This window comes from Poeciliopsis prolifica, unplaced genomic scaffold (genome assembly GCF_027474105.1).
Source record: "Poeciliopsis prolifica strain line A6 unplaced genomic scaffold, Auburn_PproV2 SCAFFOLD018, whole genome shotgun sequence".
Taxonomy (NCBI): Eukaryota; Metazoa; Chordata; class Actinopteri; order Cyprinodontiformes; family Poeciliidae; genus Poeciliopsis; species Poeciliopsis prolifica.
Genome location: NW_026562393.1, coordinates 7,274,188 through 7,300,530, shown reverse-complemented (window position 1 = coordinate 7,300,530; position 26,343 = coordinate 7,274,188). Strand labels below are relative to the sequence as shown.

The 26,343-nt window shown below is 39.3% G+C and overlaps 2 protein-coding genes across 3 annotated transcripts; both read left to right on the top strand.

Annotated features, from left to right (window-relative positions):
• The first annotated feature begins 220 nt into the window (after window positions 1-220).
• LOC129368119 (synaptopodin 2-like protein) lies at window positions 221-13,653 on the top strand. Its single transcript, XM_055042969.1, has 5 exons — window positions 221-526; window positions 3,670-3,821; window positions 3,904-4,203; window positions 5,013-5,386; window positions 10,236-13,653. Exons 1-5 carry the CDS (start codon window positions 425-427, stop codon window positions 12,779-12,781), a joined length of 3,474 nt encoding a protein of 1,157 aa, XP_054898944.1. The 5' UTR covers window positions 221-424; the 3' UTR covers window positions 12,782-13,653.
• Window positions 13,654-16,694: 3,041 nt separating this feature from the next.
• Window positions 16,695-24,977, top strand: myoz1b (myozenin 1b). 2 transcript variants are annotated; one of them, XM_055043267.1, is made up of 6 exons: window positions 16,695-16,836; window positions 18,846-18,932; window positions 22,483-22,649; window positions 22,729-22,795; window positions 23,350-23,530; window positions 24,513-24,977. In XM_055043267.1, the coding sequence occupies exons 2-6, from the start codon at window positions 18,848-18,850 to the stop codon at window positions 24,742-24,744; spliced, it is 732 nt and encodes a 243-aa protein (XP_054899242.1). In that variant the 5' UTR covers window positions 16,695-16,836; window positions 18,846-18,847; the 3' UTR covers window positions 24,745-24,977. The 2 variants fall into 2 exon arrangements, with proteins under 2 accessions (XP_054899242.1, XP_054899241.1); XM_055043266.1 differs by having other exon boundaries at window positions 22,726-22,795.
• Window positions 24,978-26,343: the final 1,366 nt, after the last annotated feature.

Below are 26,343 nucleotides of genomic sequence, written 5' to 3'. Positions count from 1 at the left end.
TTAAATCTTAAATTCAGTAGATATTTTTTTTTACCCTTTCTTTCTTTGAAAAATGGTCCTGTAGGGAAAATGAGCAGAAATCTGCTCCACTGCTCCTCGACAGACTGGCTGTGTTGAGGAGGTCAGGGCTGGTGGTTATTTCTGGAGCGTCTATCAGCAAGCATCCCCTCCTGCATGTGGTGCTTGAGACTGACGTGGCAAGTGTCGAATACACAGAAGGATGATGGTCACCAACTCTCACACGCTGAACCCCCCGACCCTCCACCCCACGCTGCATTCCAGTATTAGCAATGAAAGGGTGGGGTGATCTGGAGAACCATCAGAGAGAGTGTCTGATACCTCCAGAGTGTGAGGAACTGAGGAAGAAGAGAACAGACTCCCCACACACATTCAGATACACTTGGTCTGCGGTTTGGGAGCGGAGATGGTGGCGGAGGAGATCTTGGTCTGTCTCTCAGGAGGAGCTCCATGGGGCTTCAGGCTGCAAGGAGGAGCGGAGCAGCAAAAGCCTCTACAAGTGGCAAAGGTACAGTAGTCAAAAAACAAGTTCAAAGTGCTGAGCTGGTTTTGTGATTTTCAAACGTTTAGAATTTAAACTAAGACTGTAAAAAAAAGAAGTATGGCTTTCACTGTTATTAAGTAGCATTGTTAAAATAATTCCAAAATAAATGATGAAAACATTATTTACAATATTTCGCCACCTCTTCAATGATGTAGCAGCAACATATCAATTGGAGCATGTTTGAGTTTGTTTATACAGTTGTGCAATGGCAAATATCTGTCTGTCTGTCTGTCTGTCTGTCTCTATCTATCTATCTATCTATCTATCTATCTATCTATCTATCTATCTATCTATCTATCTATCTATCTATCTATCTATCTATCTATCTATCTATCTATCTATCTATCTATCTATCTATCTATCTATCTATCTATCTATCTATCTATCTATCTATCAGAAGTGCAATGTTCTGCTGCAGATTAGCTTTTATCCTGCCTCCTATTTCACACAGCAGTGTTTGGCCAAGGTCCAGTTTAATTTAAACTTCAGCTGTTGTACAATTGTGTTTCTGGGGCAGAGAGCTGCTGGAGCACAGCTTTGTGAGGAGGGTTATGTTGCCTATACAGATGGAGAGAAGCACTAAAAATGAGAAGACTGTTTCAAAGAAGTCACTCTTTCATATATAGCTTCAGCTTGAATCTTTTCATAGTCTTTCACTTTTTTTCTTTTATATTTTGCATCAAATTTGTGGACACTGAATTTGTCTCCTTTCTGGTTTGATTGAAATATAAAATATAAATTCCTCTAGCTTCTTGCAAAGTAGGCCTGCCACAATCACATGTTTTGCTGGACAATAAATTGCCCCAGAACAAAACTACAATATGCGATATGCGATAAACACATATTGTTGTGTTGAGAACATTTTCAAGTAATATATTAGTAATGCAAGGACACATTCTCAAAGATCAATATACTTTAAATTTTAATGAACTTTTAAACACTGGAACTGAGATATATATTAAATATCCAAAATAAAAAGAAAACAGCAGAAACAAGAAATAAAATAAATGATAAAATCTCTAAAGAAAACTATCTTTAAAAAAAGGGATAGTTGAGACCAAAACACAAGACTGAAGACATTTATCATTCAGTTTTTGATAGAGAGAAATACAATAAATAAAGCAAATGAAAATTTTTGAGTTTCTTTTAAATTATCATGTGATTAATTGATTTATTGTGACAGGCCTATTGCAAAGTCTGGATATCGGTTTCATTCAAAATGAAGATTTAACAAAACGAATGAGAAAAACAAATATGTATATTAACTCCGGAATTTAAGGGAAGTAGCAAAAAATCTTCCAAAATTTAATTCCTGTAAGTTCTTTCTAATTCTGATTTACAACAGGGAAAGTTTAGTCTGACTTACCGTTACATCAGATTTAGTTTGGTGTTAGTATCCCATCTAAATTGTAGCCAACAAGATTTATTTCAGGTTCATTATCTACCAGTTTACATGTAAGTAAATTATGGAAATTATTCAGATCAAAATAACCACTAAAGAAAGCCAAAGCTTGAGGGTCATTGATCTATTGAGCAAAGTTATTCCTGGAAGCAGGAATCTGACCTCGCTGACCCGGATGACAAAAGCTGACCAATCACTTGCGAGATCTCCAGACTTCTCAAATTTAGACAGATTAGCTCCAAAACCAAATTTATCTGTGCAGATGGTATTTTTAGGCTGACAAAATCGCCTTAATTTGGAGTAAGATCTGTGTGTTTCCTCTTGCTGCGTGTGCTATGTGTGGTCAGGCATACCTCAGATAAGCCCAGCTGAGAACGGAGCTCAAACGGATCAGAATAGCTCGTATGAGAGCAGCTGGAACCTGAGGATGAAAAAAGCCAGACCTCTTGTTCTCACACACACACACACACACACACACACACACACACACACACACACACACACACACACACACACACACACACACACACACACACACACACACACACATATAAGTCTGTATCTGTGTGTGTGTGTCTTTCTTCAGCTTTTTATTTTGACATTCTTCACTTTTGAGAGCGAAGTGTTTTCCTTCACCCATCTCTCTCTGTCTAGGAATGTTTTTGATTTTTTTTGAGTCAGTTCTTATTTTGGAAATGTGGGCGGAGCTTATGGCGAGCGACAGACATGCCCCTCTTGCTGCACGCAGCTGTTCAAATTCCCATTTTTATGATGTGTGCTCATACATTTGCCTTTAAAACCAAATGGAAAAACTGGGCCAAGAGGCAGCCTTATCAGGATGGCAAACAGTTCAAGTGGGTGCTGGAATGATCAACATTTTTCACTTTCAGCAGCCATGATAAGGTGTGTTTCAGTGTGAGTGTGTGTGAGTGCGAGGGAACAGATGGGACGACCTTATCGTCTACTTTTAGCTCCAAGTGTGACAGGAATGCTCACCATCTCATCTGAACCCACTATCACCCCCACACCACCTCTAAAAACGTACTTCCTGAGGGTTCGCGACCTCAAGCTGCCGCGTATGATAAAACTGATCAATAGATTCAATCATTTTATTTCAGTTCCTGGCTTTTAGGCTCTAAATAGTTTCTGTGACAAAAATCCAACGCACATCAATACCATAATTACTACGATTTTAAAAAAGCAACAGTCTCGGTGACAAAGTGCTGTCAAAATGGATGCTTCCCAGGAAGATAGGAGCCTTGAATTTTTTTATGCATTTCTTGTCAAATGAAAATTTTGAAAGACTAATGTTTTGTTATTGCCGATAAAGAGGCAATGTACATCCATTAGGACAATGTGACAATGCCTATGTCACATGTTCAATTACCTGTTCATATTGCAGTACTTAGTATTTAGTATGGTCAGATTGGGTGTATTTAGGCACCAATATAAGCAAAGAAGTGATTTAAGTAATGAAAGAGTTGAGCCAAATAGGGAAGCTCTTTATTTATTTGTAGTTCTCAACTGTTCAAAGCTGCTTCCCTTCTCCTCATCAAAAGGACTGAGCTAATGTTAAGCTCCTAAGCAGCATGTCTCTGACATAAATCCACCTCCAGGTTTTTTCAGGCTGCTTCGGCCAGTAGAAGACCTCTGGAAATACCAAAAGCTACTCCAGAGACTGCAGTAAACGCTTTTCTTTCTTTAGGTACGCAAGCGCAGCAAAGCCTGCCGAGCCGGACTGAAGGAGCAAGATGAGCTGATTGCCATTGGTGACCAGATGTGTGCAGATCTCACACATGCTCAGGCCATGAGCCTAGTAGATAAAGAGACTTCCACACTGACCCTAAAAGTTAGAAGGTCAGAACATGGGCACTGTTAATTTAATTTGTACAGGCAAACATTAAAACTAAGTTTTGCCTTAATATTTGTTTTATTCCAGGAGCCTCTCTGGATTTCTCTCTCGACCTTGTTCTGCCCGCTCCATTTCACCTCAGTCGTCCATGAGGGTTCTGTCTCCTCCTGCCACCCTCCTGAACAACAGCTCCTCCTTTCTCTCTCCCACTGAGTTATCCAGAGGCATCACTTCCCCCCCGGACAGCGAGGCGTACTACGGTGAAACAGACAGCGACGCAGACACACGTTCACAAACGCACCAACGACGCCAACGGCGAACGTCTCCTCATGCTCGCTCACCTTCGCGTTACGACAATCAAGAAGAGGAGACTTCTGAGATGAGCGGGTAAGAGAAGAACCAGAAGAAGACCGTTAATAGATCTTTACCATTAACAGCATTGCAAAGATACAAAATCATACCAAGCCGGTCTAGTTTTTGGAGAAAATATTGTAGTACCCTTGAAATAAAACAAAAGTAACTTGTTTGAGCTATATATATATATATGTTATAATGTAATTTCTTTTTGAAAAACATACCTGGAGTGTTTATTTGATTCTTTAATACAAATCCTCTAATCTCTTTGGCAACCATTCAGCTGTGCAAAACTCCTGGGTGGACAAAGCCCCGCCTTCGAGGCACAGCTCCTCCTCTGAGCTGCAATTTCTGTCTCACAGAGCAGACCTTCCTCGTGACTTGTGACGACTTCCTGAAGGCGGAGTGTTGGAAAGAGCAGGACTTTCTTAAAGAGACAGGAGCCAAATTTTAAGGCCTTGATTTACAAAGTCAGATTTAAAATAGTGTTTCTATAGCAATGGAATGTAACAGTTACTTGATTGTGCTATAAAACACATGATAATGCCCCTTTAAGTAATTAATTTCCTAATATTGATGAAAAGTATTAGATAGGAGTGAAATAATCCGTCACTGGAACAAGACATTGTTCTTGATTATATTACAGAATGACTGAATTAAAATAAGCTCCTGCATATTACAGAAAAGTTACCTTCTAAGTAAATTTTCTCTAAAATCAAGTGTACTAAGATTGTTCCACTAAGATTGTTCCACTACAAACTACACCAATAAGATTTTGTGTTTTTGCAGTGTGAGCCATGGCAGATTGTAAAGTCAAGTTCTGCATCTGTGTTTGACCCAAGGTATGAAAGTGCTACAGACGCAGGACTTACCACCCAGTGGCATGCTCAGGGTCTCACCAGCGTCCCCTACAGAGAGTTTATCTACCTGCCCGACCCAGAGGAGAGATTCACATCCGCTCACACACTGACCCCTCGCACCCTCACCCCGACCCCTGATCAGGGCCCGGTGGACGCAGAGGGAGAGGGGGACAGCGGCTTCCAGGAGACAGGGGGCTACATTACACCAGTCTGCCCTCCTCTGGTGTCTCCTGAACGGGCCAAAGAGGCCTTGAAGTTGGGCTCCGGTCATCATCTGGTGCCCATGGTGGGACCGCAACTCAGCCCGGTAAACGACGAACTCTCTACCAGCTACATGGACAAAGCTAGACAGGCCAGTGAGTATTATCCTAACGCAATTTGATTTGAACAAAATAAACATGTTTTAGGTTTATTTTAGATTTTGTGAAGATTTTACTCAGTAAAGGACATAGAAATGTTAAAACCAGGATGTCAGGAAATTTGATTTGAGTATCTTCTTCATCTGGATAAAACCTGACTAAAGGTTTCATACATCTATCTGTTATTTTAATTTATTTTGTACAGATCAATGAAGAAATGCAAATGTTTGTGCTAATGTTGATGCACAAACATTAGCCTGAGAGAAAAAGATACTGCAAGCTAATATTATTGCAGGACCCATGACTTAGCTTCATTTTAAATATCCTAACTAATCCTATGAGCAACAGTGATTGGGTTAAATCAGTTACTAAATGCCCAAAACAGCAATAATCTGATGTAAAAATTGTCAAAGCTTTCATTTTGAAATTTTCATTAAGCTTAATTTAAAATTGCCACACTAATCCCATGTGTAATGATGGTTGGTTAAAATTAGCTATAAAATGCCCAAACACAAGAAGTTCTGTAGGCCAACTCCTTCCTGAGTTCTGCCATAGTAAAAACTACAGTGATGCGTTTTTGTAGTCCTAATCAGCTGCTCGTCCCTGTTGTGTTCCGTTGCATCCTGTTTTTTTATTTATTTTTTCCAATACATTTCGTTTTATTAATTTAATTTGACTATTCAGCTGTAACAGGAGAAAATAACACCAGATAGACCACATTACAAAGTAAGTCCAAAACCTAAACATTGTGGTTTTAAATCTTTTGTTTGCTCGCCCTCTAGTGGCCATCACCTCTTCCTGTCCAATCGTTTATATTTGCATGTTGGAGCAATGAAGTGAGATACACCAGACACCAGCAGAGGGATTCTCCACGTTCCCCTCTCATCCTCTGCTGGAAGTATTCTGGATATTTGTCTCGGTGGCTGTATTTATAGCTCCTGAAACTTTGTGATTCAGAGAGCAGAGCCCTGATTTATAGACCAGCTTAATGTGTATATATGTGGACAGTGTGTGAATAATTGCTTGTATGCACATAAATAGAGAAATAAACGTGTTTCTGTTTATTTAAATCTATTCAGGAGAGCTGATGTACAGATTATTTGGATTTTATTTTATGTAATGTGAAGTTCTAGATGTCTGAGAGTTCAGGGTAGGCAATGTGTGGATGAAATTCCCCAAAAGGATGACATATGAATATTAAAAGTTAAAATAAGCGCACCCCGCCTCTCGCCCTATGGCTCTGAATCAAGAACAAAATGATTGTTTCTTGTAATAATTTCTGGGACAATTTATTGTCCAGCAAATTTTGTTATTGTGACAGTGCGTCTGTGATGGACTGGTGACCAGGTGTCCAGGTCACCAGTGATGAACACAGGATGAACATAATATTTAAACAGTTGTTTCTGTTTTTTTGGTTTCGTTTTGCTGAAAAGATCAGCAAAATGATGCAGTAGTAATAGAGATTTTAAGTCTGACAAGAGTTCTCAAGACTGGAACTTCTTTGCTGAGGATCATCAACAAGAGTGTTTTCAATTCATAAATATTTTTTTTTGCTGAACTTCTTCTTGAACCTGTAAAGTGTTATTTCCACCTTATTGGTTTGAATCATAATTTCAACCGAGCTGACAGCTGATTAAACTGAATAACTATGCACTGACTGAGTTCCTGTTCCTGGTGGGAATGCTGCTGCAATGAACGATCTGTCATCGGACGTGAATAACTTTAATGCAGGCCGAGGGCTTTACTACAGGACAAACGGTGGCACCAGAGATCTGCCCTTTCTCGTGTTACAAACACACACGGCGACTTCAGATCCGAGATCATTGACTCTGTTGTTCCAGAGTTTTGATTCTTTGTGTACAACAGCAATGACTTACTGCTAACCTTTCGGCCACATGCTACGTGTCAAACAGTCAAATATAAACAGTGATATAAATATGTGGTGAGGGGTCCCCCGCTCTTTGTGCGTGTGTTTAGGACAGAGCGCAGACAGGTGTTTGAAGCCTGTCAGACAGGAATAGAGGGTTGACATCATGTCTTGCTTTGGGTTGCTGAAAACAGACAAAGGTCTTTACATGGGCTGAGCTCTCAGAACAGGAGACAGTGTCTAAACGGGTCTCCACTCAGAGCTGATTTGGACTCTGTTGGGGTGTGTGTGGGAGGGTCCGAGGGACACACACTCACACACTTAGTGGTGAAATGAGGGACCGCACATCTCCTGTAGGTGCAGACAAAGGTGGACTCAGGGTTCCACACACTGTTTACGCAGGTAAGACTCATTCTGCCATTGACTGACTTTCTTTTTTGGAGGTGAAATTTAAATGATCTATTTAAAAAAAAAAGAAATGTTTGTTGTTTTAATCTGTGAAGGTTGTGTGATCAAATAAGCTTCTACCAAAACGATGTCGGAGCGACCTTTCCTATATTTTATTTAAAAGTCACTGCAAACAATGACTGCAAATGTTATTAACTTTTATAATTATTTCAGTGCTTTTGTTAGATTGATTCTTTGGACCAGTGTGGATGATGTTAAAGTGTCAACACCAGTTTCCAATTCCATTTATTACAAGGGCACAATTATTTTTGTTATTATAATTTGAAAATATATCATTTTCGCCTGCAATGACTGGAATCAAGTATTGACCTACATCAAACGTTTTGCTGTCATGGTAAAGATAACGATCATATTTATTTTACAATTAGCTGGTCTAATAAATCAATGTCTCACATGTTGCCAGGCAGAAAGCAAAACTGCTCTCAAACAGAAACACAGGAAAAGTATTTGCCTCCATACATTTTTTTATTTTGCTTTTTTTTTTATCTGTCTTCACTGCAAAGACAGAATCTTACCAAATGTTTTATCCTAACCCACTTGAAATAAGACAAGACCAACTTATAAGTAGCCCTTTACTTATAAGTAAATGACCTGAGCTTGTTTCAGGTCAACAATGACTTCATATTAATTTAAAAAGTACTAATTCCAGTGGCAGAATGTTCCTCTTATTGCAACACTTTTTTTTTTATTTCATAAGTGAAATAATCTGCCAATGGGACTTGTACTTTTTCTTAGTTTTGTCCTATTTAAAGTGTACTTGGATATGTGTACTTGAAACTAGATAATAAAATAATTGGTAAGATTTTGTGTTTTGCAATGTCAAGCAAATATTGACAATGAAGATAATCTGAGTAAAAACAAAATGCTGTTTTCAAATGATGGGCTCATTGTTTAACAGATAAAAGCTGGATAATTGTGTGAAATAGTATTTTTCCCTTAAATTTGTTGTGAAGTTCTGCTGTTTTTGTGCTGAATGTTTAATAATTCATCCACATTGAGGCATTTTTCATCACAAATGGCCCGTTTAAAATCAAGCCATGACATCTTAATTAAATGAACTTTCAGACTTTGACTAGACCAATCCAAAGCCTTCATTTTGGTTTATGTTTTATTGACTTGGTCTTGTGCAGGTTCACTTCAGATGGCTGTCTTGCTGAATAAACCAGGGGCTCCATGAATGGCCGGACGTTAAATTACAGTGACTAAATGGGAATTTGCAGGATTCTTCCTCAAAATGCTTAAATTCATGAAAAATTAATGGTTCTGTCAATTATGCCAAATTAGCAGTCAGAGGTGGGACTGAATTACATTTACTTTTTTGAAAAAATTACTTTTGTGAGTAGCTTATCCATATTAAGAAATGTTACTATGAAGAAATACGGCTGCAGTGCCTCAGATTCCATTGTGATTTTTTTGTGATGAGGGTTGAGTTTTCCTTTGGAGTAATTATTATAGGACCGGGAAGGTTCACATCTGTCCCATCACTTCTCCAAAAGTGGAGAATGAATTTCACTGTGGTTCACTTCAGTCTGAACGCCTTAGAAATGACTTGTAACTCTCTCCAGACTTTTAGACATCACTGACGTAGGATCTCATCCATCCTTGAATTTCTTTGAACCACATTATGTTTTTGTTTTATTTTTGGCCTCCTTAATGTTGTCAGAAAAGTTATTTTCAAATCCTTAAAAACTAACGGTCATGTAGAAATCAAAACAAAGGAGGCAGTTGCATTTTCACATAAATCTAGCACTTTTTCCCTTAATAAATGAAGTTTTCAATTGAAAAAGTTATCTTTGTCTGATATTAAGATTTATTTGATGATCTAAAAGACTTCAGTGTGACATAAAAACAAATATTAGAGGGGGCAATACATTTTCTGTACCCTGTATGTCTGTCAATGATGTGTCACTTAAAATATACACATGTTCAAGATCAGCCAAAACAGTAAATATCTAAAGCTGCATTTGACTGTGCTGGAATTCATAAAAATATATAAAAATATAAAATAAATAAGATTGTAATTCTGTAATTTCAGAGGACAGCACATTTTCTGAAATCTACATTTAGAAAAGTCTTTCTACTCTGTCTCAAAACTTATATTTATCCATCCTTCAACATGTTCCCAAAACTAATGTACTGATTATCCAAACACCAAGAGGAATATGAAAGCATTTGGACACAATTTGGGAAGCAGATAGATTGTGATCTAATCTTCCCAGAGTGTGACTCAACATTGGAGAGCAGCAGGAATGCTTTGTTGTAAATCCTCAACACGCTCTCCTGTCAGTCACTGCGAATGCTCATCCCACCTCCAAGCTGTGATGATGCTGACTGAATCAGCCGATACCAGCAGGTAGAGAGAACTATCACACTGTTTTGCTTCCTTTATTTGTTGCTCGCTCCTTGTTTTGTATTAATCAGAACTCCCATTACTGCTTCTCCCCTGCGTTTCTGCTCATTTCAGCAGATTTATTTTCGTCCCTCGCTTATTTTTTGCTTCCTGTCTTGCAGAGTTGCAGCGCGGAGAGAGCGTGGTGGAGAAACAGGTGAAAGAAGCCCGGACTAAATGCCGCTCTATTGCATCTTTGCTGACTGACGCTCCCAACCCCAATTCGAAAGGGGTTCTTATGTTCAAGAAAAGGCGGCAAAGAGCCAAGAAGTACACACTGACCTGCTTTGGGAAGGCTGAAGGAGACAGAGGAGGTGAAACAGAAGGGGAAACAGGAGGGGAGACAGAAGAGGAAGGAGGAAGCTCAGTTTTAAGTGGCTCCGAGGTTGAGGAAGAAGGATTGTCTTTTGACCCCACGTGGGATTCGGGTTATCTTGATCTGCTAGACAGGAGAAGCTCTGCCTGCCCGTCAACCACACTGACTACCCCGACAACACCAAGCGCCAACCACAGCGCAGAGGTGGACCACTCAGCTCATCTAACACCAGGACGTTTGTCTTCTCTAAATCAAAGCTTTGGGTTGGACATCTCAGGTTTGGAGAGTTCAGCCAGTGACAGCTTCACAAAACAACCCGTCAGTAACCAAATGTCTCCTCCAGCTGTGGCTTTGACCAACGGGGGTTCAGTTGCCGTAAGCCAGGCGAGTGTCATTCTGAGCCCACCCTCGGAGACACCCATACAAAGTCAAAATGGGTTCCACAATAACTCTAATAACACAACCCACTCTGATTTTGGTCCAAACCCCAGCATGGACTCAATCAGTAACTCCAGTTTTAATCCTAATCCCGGCTTTCTGAACCGCACTGCACGGCCCTTCACCCCAGGCTCAACCCCAAATCGTGCGTCAGTGACCTCTGTGATGTTTCGACCTCCACAGCCCAAACCCACACCGCTAACTATGGCTCCCAAGCCCGTTTCAGCAGTGTCCACAATGACAATCCCACCAACCCAACCTCCTCCAGGGCCAGATGCAAGAAGAGCAGTGTCCAGCACCTCTCTGTACATCCCTCCGAGGAATAATAACAGTAAATCTTCCCCTTCACTTTACTCTCCTCCGCCAGCTCTTTCTTCATCTTTCTCTCAGTCTCCTTCAACATGTTTCTCTCTTCCTGCAGCACATCCTCCTTCCTCAACCCCATTTTCACCGTCTACAGATCAGTATTCTCCGATACACCCATCAACTGCTAAACCTTTTCTTTGTTCTCCTGCCCCTTCATATCCACCTCCACACATTTCGTCTCTGAATCCATCTTCTGAATTAGCTAAGGACTCATTTCCTGCACCTGCTCTGCCTCAGCCATCTCCATCTCCGTCTTTCCACCCAATAATCAACGTAACCAATGCAGCTTCCCCAACAGGGCCTCTCCAAGCACCTGTCAATGACTTAATGGCCACAAGAGAACAACGTATTTCCGTCCCAGCCACTCGCACCGGTATCCTTCTTGATGCACGCCATCGTAGCAACAAGAAGCCAATGTTCAGCGCACTGCAAAGCAAAGATGTTTCTCCAAACCCAGACTTGCTGTCGATGGTGCAGAACATGGATGATCATTGCGTAGGAAGAACCCCATGTGTTGAGTCTGGAGTAGTGCTGAGTGGGGAGGCGGGTCATGAGTCTGGACCTGAGGAGGACTGGCTTAGACTTGGTGCAGAAGCTTGTAACTTCATGCAGGCGCAGCGAGGACCCAAGGCCCCTGCTGTGGCTCCTAAACCACAGACCCCCCAGGTTCTGCAGCTTGCTGGAAAAGGAGGTCAGCTTTTTGCCCGCAGACAGAACAGGATGGATCGGTATGTTGTTGAGCGTTCTCCATCTGTTGCTGCTGCACCTTACTCTCCTGCTCAGACAAGGGAGCCCTCACCCACACCTTCCCTTCCTGCCACATGGAAGTACTCACCTAACATTCGCGCCCCACCTCCGATCAACTACAACCCCCTACTGTCTCCGTCCTGCCCTCCAAAAGCCCAGAGGAAACCTGAGGTAGCAAAGTTAGGGTCAAACAGACCCAAAGGGCACAAAGCAGCCATCAAACCTGTTGACATAATGAGTCACCAGCCATACCAGATTAACTCCTCCCTGTTCAGCTATGGAGGCGGAGTTCCCCAGGATCCTTCCAACGCTAATCAGCAGAGAGATGGTCCTCAAAAGACAGCCCGGGTCTACGAGGTAAAGAGGTTCTCAACACCCCCGCCAACTGCCACAGGATCCACACCAAAAGTTATTGTACCTCGATCAGCCACAACACTTGGAGAACCACTAAGGTTCTCTGACGAGTTTACTTCTCCCACTGCAGGAGCAATGCCCCATGAACCCAACCAGCCTCCACCACAGCCTTTTCAGCCTCAGTGGGCCTCCTCCCCTCTCCCTCCTGCCCCCACTGCTCCTCTTCCTCAGCTCCCAACCTTCTCCTCACCTCCGGTTTCAATCCCACCTCCGCAGGCCAACAGGAGTTTCAAGAGCGCCCCAGATCTAAGTCCTATGAGTCCCAGTAATGCCTCTTACCAGTCACCCAGTGGCTCCCAGCCTCCCAGGGTCCCCAGGCCTCGATTCAGCACTTCTAACTTGGGCTTGCAACCTTGTGTATGGCGTCCTGGATCCACCACACACTAAACAGATCCTCATCTGGACATGAGAAATAAAAACTGTGGGGAAAAAGAGAAATAATTACAAATCTTCTGGAATCACAGTATCTGTTTGCTTTCAATTCACATGTATCACATTTAATTAATTACCCAGTTCACGTTTGACTTTTCTGGTGAAAATAAATTTAACTGTTGCGCTTCCTCGACCAGGTTACAAAACATGTTCATTACATAAAATTATTCTTATATATGAGAATGAACCGTCTTTTGAAAAGGCTTGTTTTCCAGACACCAAAAAATTATTTATTTTTGTCCAGAAATTGGCTGGGTGTTTTTTTTAAGCACTTGGACTTTTAATATACAAAATAGAAATTTTGCATGATAGGTTCCCTTTTTAAAAAAACAAAAAAAACAAAACACTGCTCAACAATAGAAATCAATGACATTTGTTAGAGAAATCTGACGCAAAGTTTTGTAAATAACATGCAGAATGATTTGAGGCTAATGACTTAAAAAGTGTAATAGAGGATGTGAAATGGTGGATATGAATTAAGAGAGGGCGGCAGAAAATGGAAATAGATGTACAGAAAACAGAGATAAGAAATGTTCCAAAAATGCTGATTGGGTGTTTACCTTCACAATCTTCAACATCCAACCTGTTGCTGTCACACAATAGCACATTTACATAAATTCTCCTGATTGACATGAAATATTATAGATAGTTTAAAGTATATAAGTTGGATCCTTGATCTTTGTGTGCTTTGTTGTAGCGGAAAACCTTTTGCTGCACTTGCTTGTTGACATAGAACATGAAATACAGTATATAAGTACAACGTGTTTGTTTAACTGTGATTCTTTTTCACAGAAACATGAGGTTGAATAAAAATAGACATGACTCACCTCAGCTGTCACTCTGTCTCTCCTTTTGTCACCGTGTCGTCAACACCCACCCCTACACTGACCTGCAGTACACCACAGCCAACTTTTAGCCTCTTTAAGGCATTTTATGACTATTTTATAGGCCAATTTAAAATGACTCTTTGCTCATAAGTATAGAACAGCCAGTAAGAAGCAATTTTAATTGTGTCCCAACCTTTACCACATGGAGGCGCTGTAGGATTTCTCATCAAGGTATGTTGCTCTATTACAGTTTAATATTTTCTAACATGGTTTGTTTCAGATTTTACAGTCTCATATCGTCACCAACTCTACAGCTATGGTTATTTTCCTATCTTAGTTTAGCTCTATCTAGACTCACAAGTACTATATTAAAAAAAAGTATGTACACCCCTACAACTCCACATTTGCATTTTTCAATTTTACAATGACAACTTCAAAGCACACTCATAAAATGTTATATAACATGATTTATAATTATAAAATAAATGGTGATTATATAAGAAAACCATACAAAATATGGTTTTTTCTTGCATGAGAAAATAGCTGCAAACAGATTCACAATTGTACAACTATGTCTTTGAAGAGCAGAAGTGGAGCCTTCTGCACAATCAACAAGAATGCAGAAAGTGGTTTCTGAATGTTAATACAACAACAAAGCACCTGTCTTTTAAAGCATTCATTGTTCAGCTCAGACAGAGGTAAAATTCAGCTGCCCAAATGCACCGGAGCCCAGCTCGGGTTGTTAGCTACTAGGGCAGTGCCTGATTGTGACTTGACTATCAAGGTATGTTGTTATTTGCCAAATAACATTTTTTTAAGTCAATGGCTGTTTTAAGAAGCAGTTGAGACCCAAAGAGAAGAACAAAAATATCCAAAATGTGGATTTTACATAATAGGCCACCATTAATACTGAATACTCTTGCAAGACCTGGACAAAAATTAAGTAGACTTTTTTTTAGTTTGTTTTGCCCTTTATGTTTAATTTTTCCCTCCAACATTGACCTACCTCATAAAGCAGCTTAATGTCATCCATCTAATGGCTTTGGAGCTGGGAAACCCAAGCACGTAAAGGGATCTAACCTTTAACCCCTGAGTGTGATCAGTTGACAGTAAGGTGCTAACTTTAGTCCTGTCCAGATCTGATGGTAAGCTTAACTGCTCTGCAACTCAAAGAGAAAACACACATGAAAATGAAATTCTTCGTTATGACATTTTATGGCTTTTTTTTATTTAAAAGTTATTCCAGAATCCTGGAGAATATAAATGATTAAAATGACCCTTCAGCTCTTTATTCTAATCCTTCTGCTAAAAGCTTATTAAACTAATCTAATTCTTTTAGCATAAAATGAAAAAGATCATTGATCTTGTTGGGTCAAGCTTTGGTTCTCACAAACCTAATGGACCCCAGACATGCAGTTAAACACACATACACACACACACACACACACACACACCTACACACACACACACACACACACACACACACACACACACACACACACACACACACACACACACACACACACACACACACACACACACACACTCAAACGACCCATTTCGCCTATTTTTGGAGCTTTTAATCTCAAACAGTTTGGCATGGTGCTAAACTCTTAATTCTGATGGATTTTCAAATGTGATTGGGAGCACAGAGGAAGTGCCGCCTCATATGGCCTCGCACATCCTGTCACTATTTCTAGGTCAACAGGATTGTGTGTTTTGGGTCAGGGGTCAAAGAAGGAAAAATGTCCATTATTAGTGATCATTTTCCCTAATTCATACAGACTGAAAACAACATAATAAATATGAGAAATTATCAAATGTTTCTTTTCATTCAACTCGTTGTGGTTATGTTTATACTCCAGAGAAACAGGAATTAATGTATGAATTGGAATTTGATGGGAAACCTAATACATTTAAAACCAAATTCATTTTACAGAAATTCTATACGTGCAGCAACCATGATTTCTTTTAACACGAATAAAAATGAAATTCATTCCACCCTGAATATATCTACTGAAATGGAGACGTGAAGGCAAAAATCAGGAAGAATTGTAATAAAGCAAATTTTTGATATGAAATAAACTGAGTGAATTAAGAAAAAATGAGAAAGGAGTGAGACAGAAACAAGCATAGAGTGCACCGTCCAAAAGAGAGTGAAAAAATAGGATATGCACAATAAACAAAAGAAAGGGATTTCTGGAGCAAAAAGGCAGTTCAGTTAACAGTTCAGTTTTAGTTTAATCAGATTCCATTTCAACCTGCCTCCCAAAATTAAGACCTCTTCCTGTGTGAATTTGCAAACTGCAATCTGGCAACGTAATGTTGTTGTTGGTGAAATGAATTATTCCTAGTCTAAATATCTACTTTAACTCATGTCTGAGTTTAAAATCAACATGTCACTTGTTGATATCAGCAAAAGTTTTGAATAAAAAGCATTAAAAAGAAAAAAGTTGGGCGTTTTATACCCTTCTCTCAAAAGTCATTTATCTAAAAAATAAGCAACAAAGTGTCAAACATTTATATGTATCAATGCATCTTTTAACACTAACCAGGGAATATCTACATAAAAAAAAGATAAAGAAATAAGATATATTTGCAATAATACAGAACTCTGAGTGACAGCATATTGTTTTATTATTTTGTTAAGTGTAAAAATTGATCCTTTCTCTTTGATTTGAGTGTTGCACAGATTTATATCATAAACTGAAACATTGCATTTGTTGAGTTCAAACTTTTTGAAAATTTCAACCAAACTAAAAACAATTTCCATAATTTCACCTCAAATTATAAATGCTACTTCTTTTGATAATTTTTCTTGCAAATACACTATGTAATTTAAACTTAACTTACCAAATATAACAAATTCTGTGCTAATAAAGCAGTGTTTACAGTCGTCTGGTTTCAACTCTAAACGCAACTAAGAAATAATAATTTGAAGTTCATTTTGAGAAAATTTGAAATGAAAACACCACACCCATCTGTCAATATACCTCATATATATACCCCGCCTGCCCTGAACCCGGCCTGGTGGTCCGTAGCACAGGAAGAACCCGGCTGATTGGGTTTCAGTCTCTGCAGAGCAAAGAGGACGGCAGGCCGTACAATAAGAGATCTGGGAATCTAAACTCCTGTTCTTCTGGGACCTGGATCTTTCTCCTGCGGAGACCCGACGTCTCACAGGTAAGACTCAAGAAACAAGAAGGTGTGTGACAGCAATGACCGCAAAAAAGATGTATTTGTTTCTACATAATGAAAACAGTGCTATCTGCAAAGCAAAAACAAAAGATCTAACAAAGTATTTCCAGTGCAAATAGCTTAGTTCACTTGAAATAAGACAAAACTAACTTACATGTAACTTATCAGCAACAAATAAAACTTGTTTTAAGTAAATAAATCCTTAATATTGATGACAAACCACTAGTTCCTCTAATAAGAAGAAACCTTTCCCACATTATAAGTAAAATAATCTGGCTTTGGAACTAGTACTTTTTCAGTTCAATAATTAAAACTTAAAACTAGTTTCTATGTTTTTCTGATTTGTTACTTGTAAGCTATGTTTGTCTTATTTGAAGTGCACAAGGATATTGGCACTAGAAACAAAAATACTTGGTAAAATTCTGTGTTTTTGCCGTGTGGGTCTAAATTATCAGATAATTTGGCATGTTTTGGGTGCATCTACGTCATCTAGGAAGCAGATTTTAGCATTTCAGTTTTAGAAGAGAAACTAAAAATAAATAGTAGCTGCATTATCATGACTGCTTTAATCTATTTTGAAGTGAAGCTCTGATATTTTAACCAAATGAGACGTTGATTGGGGGCGTTTTTCACCTCGTCTTTCACTGTGAGGAATGCGGCCCTCTGCGGTGGAGTTTTTTAGTCTGCGCAGATGGATGTATCTGGGAATGTGCTGACTGATGCCCTTCCTCCCCAGCTGTCTCCTGCAGATTTATCTGGAGCTAAAACCGGCCGGTTAAGGGGGACAGGAGCGCCTCTTCTCTTTGGAGGTGCTGGTAACTGGACCCACAGGGGCCCTGGCGTTCAGCTCCTGTCGCCAGCGCCGCCGCTGGCTCCTTGTTGGCCTCCGTTTCCCCGCAACATCCTGAAAAAAACACCTGTAATCTCTAGCTTTTAATCAGCCCCCACCGGCTCGCATTAATCACAGGGGAGAAGCTGTCTGAGTGCAAATCCAGGAGTGTTTTTGTGTGCTGTGCAACATGGACTCATAAAAATAGCTCACACAGGACAGAGTACGCAGCTAGGAAATGAGCTTCAATTACAGAGGATGAAAAGCAATTACATTAACTGCCTCCCTGTAGACAGACCCTTCTGCTTCTCCTCGCGCGCTGGGACTCACCCCCAGCTTTGCATAATTGCTTTCGACCTGTTCAACTGACAGCGACAAACCGCTGGAACCGCGTCTGAGCGGTTAGTCAAGAGAGACGCAAAGCCGCCACCTCGAATTAATGTCCTCAGGGAGACGCGTGGGGCTGGACGCCTTGTTTGACGTGAGTTCCCTTGATTAAGGGACCCTGTGGAAATCTGCAGGGAACCAACTGAGGCTCATGTGCAACTTCATTATTAACCTTTACTGGATAAGATTTCTCTCCCTCTTGTTTCTCTTTCTGTGAACTATTAAATGACGCCTTACATCCAGTGGCATCCGCAGACAAATTAGTCGTAGGGGGCAGTAAAAGTTTCAGGGGGACAAAGCTCAAACAAAATTTTATTATTTATTATTAATTAATATATAGGAGATGGTTTTAGATCAATAATTTCCAAATATTGATTAAAAAAATGTATTGATTCCACTGAAATTTTTTCACACTTACATTTTTCCATGTTACAAGTTGCCAGGGGAAGTAGTACTTTTTGTTAATTTGTGCTTGTAAAAGAATTATTGACTTAAAAAAATGTGTATCTATATCTTGATGAAAAGTTACAAAACTAACTTGCAAGTTAGTTTTGTAACTTGCAACTTTTGTGTCTTATTTGCACTAAAAATAAGACAAAAAAAACACTTTTGCATTTTGTATCCATCTATCTATGCATCCCGAGTTTCACTATTTGTAAATACATTTCTGAAACTAAATATCCTTTCACTGATATTCTGAATCAGGGAGAGGCACCTGACATTTTATCCAAAAAAGAAAAACAAAATGTCAAAAACGTTGCTCTGCTTTGTCTTTCAGCTATGCCTCTCTCAAGCTCTGCCCCTTCTAACAAGAGGAAGAAGGCCAGCAAGATCATCACTGACCTTTCCCACATCAGCCAGAATGGTAAAGCCTGCGGTGGTCAAATAAAGCAAACAGTCATGCATTTAAACATGCTGCTTAATCGGGACGCTTTAAAAATCCTCCTTTACCTGCTGTGACTTCATTACACGCTCGACTGAAGAACAAATCTTCTGCATTCGCTTGCCGTCTGCCCTGTCAGCATGTTGCAGAGCGAACTGCGTGGGTGTGAATCATTGTACGAGATTGCATGATGCCATGATTAAACACACACACACACACACTGGGTCGTTATCGGATGGCAAGGCGGCCACAAATCTGTCACCATAACAGACAACACATAACAGTCACTCATGGTGACTTTGCACTCATTTTATTAGTGTGAACATATGTCCAAGTTGCATCCCAATCACAATCAGATTAAGCTGTAAAACTATAGCAAAAACAAGTTAACAGTCGGTCAAACTGAATTTAGCATTCCCCTGCTAATATTAGACCTCTTCCTGTTCTTTGCTTTGTTCAGCTACATTGGCTGTGTTTGGTGGTTTATTCCTGTATTTCGTCCAAAATGACTCAGAAGTTTCCCGTCCTGCAGAAATGGTCCTTCAGAAACAGAATGTCTAATGCAGCTCTTTCTGCCAGACCCACCAGTGGGTCCATCTGTTCAAACTCAAGCTGTGCAGCCTTCAAATGCTTCAAACACAAAGTGCATTATTTCTATTAGGGGAAACACCATGATTTTTTTTTTCTAATTGTACTGGGTAAATCTTTCTGAGGCTTTTTTTTAGAGATATCTATGTTTGTGTCACCTGTAAAAGATGGACTTACGCAGAATTTCAAAGTACTCTGCCTGGTCTATTGCTGATTTTGAGTTTGTTTTTTAAAATTATGTAACCTCAAAACAACTTTGGTTCCTATCCTGCTGCAGGTACTCTATCAGATGCACTAAGGTGTGATTGACAAGTGAATTGGCTGAGGAGTGAAGAGCCGCTCTGCCACCTGGGATCAGCTCCACCCACTAAAGGATAAAAATGTGTTTACTAATGGATAAATGGATGAACTCACTGGGGTTTTTTGTCCTCTACTTATTAAATTAGCAAAGATCTGAGGAAAACTTAGCTTGTAGGACTTACACAACACATAAATCTCTATGTATTTCATGCAAGTCTTCAAAAAGACTTGAAATAATTCAAAACTAACTCAGAAGCAGCTTTTTAGCAAAATAAAGGAGCTTGTTTAACCAACCAGTCTTATTTCAAATGTGCTAAAAAGCCTGTCACGATTGTCCCAGAGCTTATTGCGATAAACATTGTTGTTTTCACGTAATATAATTTCAATAATGACATAAAAATGCAAGAACATGTTCTCAAAGATCAATAAAGTTTCTCTTTTTTTTAAATTAACATTTAAACACTGGAACTGGGAGACATTTGGAAAATCCAAAATAAACATAGAAAACAACAGAAACAAGAAATAAAATAAATTATGAAGTCTCTGTAAACAAAAGTATCTTTCAAAAAAAAGGGATAGTTGAGTCCAAAACTCCAGATTGAAGACTTTTATCAGTCAATTTTTGGCAACAAGAGAGAAAAAGGAGAAAAACAATAAATCAAACAAATGAAAATTATTGAGTGTCTTTTAATTTATCATGAGATTAACTGATTTATTGTTTATTGTGATATATTTGCACTAGAAACTAGACTAAAAATACGTGGTATTTTTTTATTTGTGCAGTGAATGATTCTCTGAGGTAAAGTCTGCAGTCTGAATGGATTGACCGCCTTGCACCCACGGTGACATCTGCCATTCAGCAATCTGTCGAGGTCTCTCCCTGTTTGTCTCATTTTTTCCGGTTCCGGTCCGTCTGCTGTCCCATCTGCAGCTACATCTGTATCTTACCGGTTTGTTTTCAGTCAGCTAATCCTGCTTATCCCTTATTTTGCTCCAGTTAATACCAACACATCTCTCCATCATCCCCTCTGTCTTTTGCATCAAGTAACTCTCTCCCACTGTCTGCTGTCCGTCTGTCCGGTTTCCTCCCAGTCAGCGCGACTGTCTCGTTCTTCTCAATCAACACTTATAAATATCCCCGTGGGAGTCTTGGCTCTTCTCGGCATCCTCAATATTTCTTTTCCATACAAACAAACTTAACACACAACAGCCGGCAGAAGCCTGATTTATGACGCGCCGCTAACAGCTCTCCACGGCTCTGCAATGCCAACTTTCAGCTTTATAGATGAGTCTGCGTGAGAGAGGAAGGCGGGAGGACGGGGGTTTGTGGCTGGACTCCAGGTGTTATGAGCGATATCAGGGTTTACATGGTGGATGAGGAGCGCGCTTTTATGAGGAGTAAAATCCATCACGCCTCTCCATCGCAGAGAGGAGAGGCCTTGCATGTTGTAAGGAAGTCCCTTCACAAACAAACACAAAGCTGCTCTGACATTTGCCCGCTGCACTCTTGTTCTATAATGCCTTGACCTACTGACCCCTGAAACGCCCCGGAGGCAGGAGACCACACAACAGGTTCACACTCCAGGTGAGAGTACAGCCAAGATCAGCCTACCATTAAAAACACATTTAGTTTTGGCTCGTACCCTCACTTCGCACTTAAAGTACCGTAGCTATAATTATAGTTTTAACTTTCGCAAAAGTAAATTTCTGATTACTATTGAACCTGAAAACTGATCAAGACTGCAGAATAAAACAAGTCATGAATTATCTTCAAAATGAAAAATTCATTATTTATATTTTAAAAAACAGCCAAACTAGTTTCCACATAACTGATGGGATTGGATGTGTAACAAAAAAGGAACGTTGTTTACCTTAAAAATTAAACATATAATGACAATTTGACTTTGTTAAAATATCAATATGTGAGTTTCACATAATTGTATCTATCTAATGTTTGCAAAGTGAATATTTGATAAAAGTTAAGGTGAGGTGATTGTATTTATATGGCACCTTTTCAACAACAAGGCAGATCAAATTGCTTTACATGAATTAGAAGGAAACACAAATAAAACAAACCAAATGAAAGACAAAAAGACAAACATGTAGTTCTATAAAAACATGGAACTACATGTAAGTTTCCTCTGTTTAATAAGAATAACTCATACGTACTTTATGAGCTAATGGGGATTTCTTTGGATTCTAGATCTGATAAAATCAGATGTTGGTTCTCCATGTTTCAATCTGTAAAGTAGTAATTTCTAAGTTTGTTATGGATTTGCAATCTAACAGGAGTTTATCTGGGTCTTATAAGCTAAATGTTGATCTAAGGTAAGTAGTAGTTTCTACTCATAGAAACTATTATGAGTTTCTCCGGATCCTAAGTTTGTTCTAATTCCTCAGGATTAAGTGAACCTTTTCAAATGAAAGTCATACAATTCAAGCGTTGATATTTCTCAATATTTCTCTTTTTAAACTTCACATTTCTGTCCAAAATGTTAGAGCAAAAGCATTCTGCAGGGTTCGTCTTTGAAACTTTCTAAGTTTTTAAATTAAAATATAATTCTGAATTAAACAAAAACTTTCAAATCTGCCGATAGATGGCGTACCTTTTACCCAGAGCTCGCTATTTTTCTCATCTTGACAGAGGACGAGCTGGACCCGGACGCTGCTGAATTCGACCTGGGCACCAAGATCAAGACGCCGAAGGACGTGATGCTGGAGGAGCTTTCCCTGATGAAGAACAAGGGCTCCAAGATGTTCAGGATGAGGCAGCAGAGAGTTGAGAGGTTCATCGTGACCAATGAGAACATGGTGGGGCTTCAAACATCGAACGGACCTCCTCTTGTGTTGAGTTCAGGAGCTTCTATCGGCTCTTTCTGTCTTCCAGCAGAACCTCCAGAATCTGCTGATGTCTCCGCCTGTTGTTCCACCAAAACCAGAGAAGCCAAAAGAAGAAAGTAGGTTCAGACTGCAGCAAATTATTATTTTAGATATCCATTAATTAATTGGACAAAAAAGTAACACATTCTGCAGACTCTTTTAACCAAGAAGAGTCTTGATGCTACTTCATAGAATACCAGAAATTTCTTAAAAGGTGGAAATAAATTACTCAATTCAATTTTTTAAATAAGAAAATAAACATTTTATTGCCTAAAATGCAGTAACATTGTATTTCTATTGTGAATTTGAACAGGGTAAAGCTAAAACTACTTCTATGTAAAACATATTTTCAGACAAATGTTTTTTTTTTTATCTTAAATGCAAAATATGTATAGATTTTATAGTTTTGACTTAAATACCACTCTGAATATTTAATTTTTTTCAGCAAATGGCCTATTTCTGATTCTATATGCTCTAGTTTAGGATTAATCAATTGCTAAAATTGTTTCAATAACCGATCCATCTCGATTAATCCAATTCAGTCCTTGTTCAAATATATGAGCTTTTCACTATTAAAATTATTTTTTTACTACATGCAATGTATGTCATTTCTAAACTTTGCAAATCTCAGAGATGGAAGAGGCAGTAGATAGTCTGGAAAAGGCAAAGAGGAGGAAGGAATATGTCCGCACATACATATCGCCCTGGGAAAGAGCCATGACAGACGAGGAGCTGAAAGCCACCATGAAGCCTCGTATGCCAGGACCCATCCACACTCACCCGGACCTGCCGCAGTACAAAAGCTTCAACAGGTACAAACACGATGTAAAATAAACGACCATGTTCAAAAAGGTTGTTGTGCTTTAAAGTTTAAACCGTTTCACACAGAAATTATTCTGCATTGTAACTGTCAGAGGATGTAAAAGCATGCAGAGGTCTCAACGTATGTGGCTTCAAAAATGTGCAAGATCCCAAAAACTGGAGGAGAAAAAAGATTTAAACATCAAATAATGAGACGTATAAACGATTACAGCTCTCAGCGACTGAAACCTCAAAATTTAGTTTTTGAAAATTAAATGAAATAAAACCACAAAAAAGGTGCTTGGTAGAGAAATATGGTCGACACCATCATCTACCCATTTGTTCTCAGAGTGCATTCAAGCATATTAATGGGAGCTTAGTGAAAAAAAAATATAAAAAGGTGCCAAATAACACAGATAACTGCAGCCTGGACTGGATTATGAAGCAAAGTTAATTTAAGAGTTTAGTTCACAAGCAAAGTTGGGAGTAACTAATTACATTTACTTGAATACCTTGTTGGAAAAAATGTACTTTTAGGAAAATGTTTGCTACACCTGCAGTTTTCGTTAAAAATTCATAAGTTTTATATGGAAAGAAATTCATTTTTACAAATTTTTTCCTTTTTCCAGATTTTGCTATTTGTAATTATGTTATTTTCAAGATTTCTTTTCATTTATTTTGGTCCTTAAAATACTAAAAATGTCTACTGAACTTCCTATATTCAGTACTTGAGTCGCCTTTTTACCAAATACCTTTTCACTCTTGCTTGAGGGATTTCTTAGCGGTTACTTTTTACGTTAACCGGGGTAAACACATGTTGTAGAGTAACTCTTGCTTGAAAACAATTTTTGGATAAGCTACCTTCCTCTGTTCACACTTTTGCTGAGTTCAGAACATAAACAGTCCGATCTAAATTGATGTGACTGCTTCTTGTACTAAACCACGTCAGAACCAGAAACAACGCCTTCATCTTTTCTCTCCCTCTCTTCTCAGGACGGCGCTGCCTTTCGGCGGCTTCGAGAAGGCGTCCAAGCTGCTGACCTTCGAGCTCCCGGAGGTCAGCGCTGCCGGTGAGGAGCAGGAGCCTCTCCCGACCCTTCAGGCCGACATCCGCTCAAGACCCTCGTTCAACCGCACGCCCATCGGCTGGGTCTGCAGGGACGGCAGCTCGCACATCCAGCCGGACGCGGAGGTCGTCGACGACGGCGAGACGGACGACCTGTGACCTGTGAAGACACATCAGCATATTTACAGTCCAAGACTTCATCACACACAAAGAAAGCTCTTCTGGGATTCTTGTTCCTGCTGAGGTGCATCTATTAAACACACAACTTTAACTGACTGGAAACAAAAATTGTGAGGCTTTTGTGCCGCTAATGTCAGAACTGGGTGAATAGCAGCAGATTGGCATGCTGCAATATTAAACTAACGTAAATATGCAATAAATGTTCCCCTTTACTGAATGTCTGGTTTCTGTTGACCCCACACTGACTTTAGTTGTGGCAAAATTAATTACAGTATAATGAGTAGAACTGAAATCTCATTGATTTTTCCTCCTCAGTCAGGCGAGATCAGCAGGTCATCAACGCATCTTTGAAACTAAATATTTTATTTGGAGAATCATTTCTGATCTCGACAAAGACATCTGCAGCACTAATTTGTTGTTGAAAGAAAACAGCATGCAAACCACAGATCTATGCTGCTATCCACACCTTTATTAGCAATATAAATTCAGATTTCATTCAGTGGGGAAAAAAACACAAACATATCATTTAAGTCCCTTAAATTTATGAAAACTATTCTCTAAATTGGCCAGAGTACAAAAACTTAATTATAATCCATAGCATCTTATTTTCCAGGGGTGTATACATACATTGTGCCACAAAGGGTTTTTTCTCTAAGCCACTCTTCAAAATGGGAAAGACATGGTAAAATGTTATTCAAGGAAGGCAAATGTGTGTTCACGCCACAAGCAAAGTTTGATTTTTGATCTACTTTCGACTGCAAATATCTTACTTCACACAAAATAAGACAAAATTAACTTGCAAGTAACTTTAAATGAAGATACAAAAACTAGTTTTAAGTCAATAATTCCTTAATACTGATGAAAAAGTTGTAGATATAAGTGAAATAATCCATCAGTGAAACTACTCAGTGCCTATTTTAAGCTCTTTTCAGAATGAGATGTTTTAGAACATCTTGTCACTTAAAATCCAGAGAAACTGCTGCTGGATACGGTCCCACAACTGACACATGAAAATGGCTGTAAACACATGTGCAATGACACAACCTTACATATTTGAAAAGCAGAAGTAGAGCCTCCTGCGCAACCAACCAGGATGCAGCGAGTTGTTTCTAAATGGTAAGTCAACTCAGAAAAGACTTTGTACAGCATGTCCCGCGGTGAATCAAGCGGACTAAACATGCAGTAGCTCTGCTTAGATTGCTAGGTAACTGTGCAGAGCCGTTTGATTGTGATTTTTTTTGAAACTGCACTTTTTCCAGACACCAAAAAACATTCAATTGTTGCCCAAAAATGTCTGGGTGTTTTTTTGTTTTGTTTTTGTTAACACCAAATGGAAGTATAAAAATGTGCAAAATGTGAACTTTGTGTAACAGGTCCCATTTAAGTCTGAATTGTGATTGTGATTGCACATGTTCCTCTCAAGTGCCATTAAATTTAATTTTCTTTTTAATGTTTAAAGGCTTTGAGGACCTCACACTAGAAATAAGGAGGCCACAGGGAGCAATGTCCGACTTGCACCGCAGCAGTATTCTCCGGTCAGCTAATAATGAAGAAAAGAAACGATGTCCTTTAGTGTCT

Coding starts and splice junctions, on each gene's coding strand:
- LOC129368119 (XM_055042969.1), top strand. CDS start 425: ATGGTGGCGGAGGAGATCTTGGTCTGTCTCTCAGGAGGAGCTCCATGG. Junction 3,822..3,903: donor CTGACCCTAAAAGTTAGAAG/GTCAGAACATGG, acceptor GTTTTATTCCAG/GAGCCTCTCTGGATTTCTCT. Junction 4,204..5,012: donor GAGACTTCTGAGATGAGCGG/GTAAGAGAAGAA, acceptor GTTTGACCCAAG/GTATGAAAGTGCTACAGACG.
- myoz1b (XM_055043266.1), top strand. CDS start 18,848: ATGCCTCTCTCAAGCTCTGCCCCTTCTAACAAGAGGAAGAAGGCCAGC. Junction 18,933..22,482: donor TTCCCACATCAGCCAGAATG/GTAAAGCCTGCG, acceptor TCATCTTGACAG/AGGACGAGCTGGACCCGGAC. Junction 22,796..23,349: donor AGAGAAGCCAAAAGAAGAAA/GTAGGTTCAGAC, acceptor TGCAAATCTCAG/AGATGGAAGAGGCAGTAGAT.